The sequence below is a fragment of the Microtus ochrogaster genome (assembly GCF_000317375.1).
Source record: "Microtus ochrogaster isolate Prairie Vole_2 chromosome 14 unlocalized genomic scaffold, MicOch1.0 chr14_random_1, whole genome shotgun sequence".
Lineage (NCBI taxonomy): Eukaryota > Metazoa > Chordata > Mammalia > Rodentia > Cricetidae > Microtus > Microtus ochrogaster.
Window position 1 is genome coordinate 20,532,501 of NW_004949096.1, and position 2,513 is coordinate 20,535,013.

General features: G+C 44.4%; 1 protein-coding gene across 1 annotated transcript in view; it reads left to right on the top strand.

The window, feature by feature from the left end:
* The window catches only part of Ptprj (protein tyrosine phosphatase, receptor type J), a 165,929-nt gene that overhangs the window by 136,460 nt on the left and 26,956 nt on the right, over window positions 1-2,513 (top strand). The window contains exons 9-10 of the mRNA XM_026787719.1: window positions 686-955; window positions 2,012-2,302. Coding sequence (XP_026643520.1) covers window positions 686-955; window positions 2,012-2,302 — 561 coding nt within the window. The remainder of the gene's footprint in view (window positions 1-685; window positions 956-2,011; window positions 2,303-2,513) is intronic.

The following is a 2,513-nucleotide window of genomic DNA, read 5'->3' on the forward strand; positions in this document are numbered from 1 at the left end:
TCTGTTCTGTTTTCTCCACCCACCTAAGGGTTGGCCTATCAAGGGGCCTAGGCAGTTTCTTTATTCCTTAACCAATGAAATCAACAGATTGATATATGACACTCCCACATCAGGACTTCCTTAGCATCCAGATGGGATCGGTGGTGGAAGTGATAGCTTATCATGTGCTTTACCTTCTTCATTAGTCAGATTCCAAAAGGAGGTTGGAAATTCTATTGCTTCTCTCCCTCCCTTCCCCATCTCTCTGTGAAGTAAAATATTGGCATATACATGCTAAGCTTAAAAGAAGCCTGAACACCTTAAATTCTTTGCAGACTTTAATATGTATTAAATTTATTATTATTATTATTATTATTATTTTGGTTTTTCAAGACAGGGTTTGTCTGTGAAACAGTCTTGGATGTCCTGGAACTCACTCTGTAGACCAGGCTGGCCTCAAACTCACAGAGATCCATCTGACTCTGCCTCCCAAGTGCTGGGATTAAAGGCATGTGCCACCACCTAATATGAATATTTAATATGCATATTTTATGACTGTCTTTTTGGGTAATCATCTTTTGAAGCAATGCATATTAATTATATTAATTCTGTCTTGAAAAAAGCCAGGCAGCTTTTGGATTTAGCAAATAAAATATAGCAAATTCAAAGTGATTCATTTTAATTGTTTATTTAATTTTAAACCAAGGGCCCAGCAATGTGTCTGACATTGAAGTAAGCACCAACACCACTGTGGCGGTCATCTGGTGGAAGTATTTGGACCCAGCCCCTGCTAAGTTTTCCTACTGCCTTATCTTGAAGGCTGGAGATGGCAGCAATGTAACTAAGATGGTCATAGACACTGGAATCACTTCTGTGACAATCGTTGACTTAATCCCTGGCTCCCTTTACACAGTGGAGATCTATGCAAAAATTGGGAATGTTACAGCATCGCCTGGCTGGAAGTTGTTCTGTATGGGTGAGTAGTCCCATGTTCCTAGTGGTTCTTGTTCTTCTCCTTGTGATGCTAACTTTCAGGAAGCCTTTCCTAGCATATGGGTTACTGTCCCTGCAGTTGGCAACCGTGGCACGAAGCACTGCAAGACAGCTGATAGCGTGTGTGTGTGTGTGTAACACATTGATGCTGTTACCGTTGCTTCATTTAACATGTGTTTATTGAGCACTTGGTATATTAGAGAGGTCCCTCCATTTCTGTAATATTCATCCTGGTGAATAGAGCAGATAATAAATAAAATGAGCAGGCAGTTAGGTGATAACTATAGCTAAAGAGGGAAAAGGAAAACTCAGGGAAGGGGAAATGTATTCTTATTAAGGTGTCATGTGAGATACCTCATGAAAAGGTTAAATGGAAAAGTGACTGAGCAAAGACCTGAGGGAGTAAAGAGCCAAGTACATGAATATCACAGGGTTTTGACCCCCGCATTTTGGGCAGGGGAGCAGCCAGTGAGAGGCCCTGAGGCTGGAAGTTGGAGGATTTATTGGAGGGGTAGTGGGAGTGGATCTGCAGAAACTGGACAGTGAGGGCCAGGAGGCATCAGAGCTTGATGCTCGGCCTCTAATTTGTCTATGATGTGGTTAACTACTTCTGTGGCTTTAAGTGACCCTTGCTCAGTTAGATACATCCCACCTGGTCTACTTGCTTGCTTGGTGGTCTAAGTGGTGTCTCTGGGGCTTCTTATAATTTCAGCCTTAAGCGAGAGAAAACCCCACATGAACAAGTATGGCTGGGATGGGTGGAAGAGGGGCTGGGAACTGAACTTGGTTCTTCTGGAAGAGCAGCAAGCATTCCACCTGCTAGGCCATCTCTCCAGCCTCTTCTAAGAATGCTGCATGGTGAATGACACTGTTTCCTTTAATCCTCAGAAGTCTGCACTGAACCCCAGAGCAATAAGGTCACATGGTCTGCTATCGCTTATTCCACCCAACCTGTGCATATCCATGCTGTTTCCTTTTGTGCTGGGCCAGGTCCTCTGCTTCCAGTGAGCCTCACCTTGCTCTGTATTTTGCTTTGTAGAACCTGCACCAGTGACCTTCTTCCACTGTGAGATGGTCCCTAAGGAGCCATTTCTGGTCCTGAAGTGGCCCTGTCCCCCCGGCGTGAATACAGGCTTCAAGCTAGGGGTCAGGAATGACACTTGGAACTATATGACACAGCTGGAAAACTGCACTTCAGAGAATGACACAGAATGCAAGAAAAAAGTACCAGATTTGACGTTTTCTACCTCGTACAACATTAGCATTGTCACCTTGTCATATGGAAGAATGGCAGTCCCCACCCAGAGCACCTGCACCACTAGCATCACAGGTGGGCCCTGTGGCAGGGGGCTGGCTACCCCTGGAGCAGCTGCTCCAGCAGCATGGAATTGCAGCCCAAGAATCCATTTAGGGTGTTTGCATTCCCTTAAAGTATTTTTTACCAGCAGACTGTTTACCTTATTCTGCAGAAATCCAGCCAGAAACTGCAGAGTAAGAGATGTGTGTTCTGCGACCTTACAGAATAGCTTGTTGCCATGTTT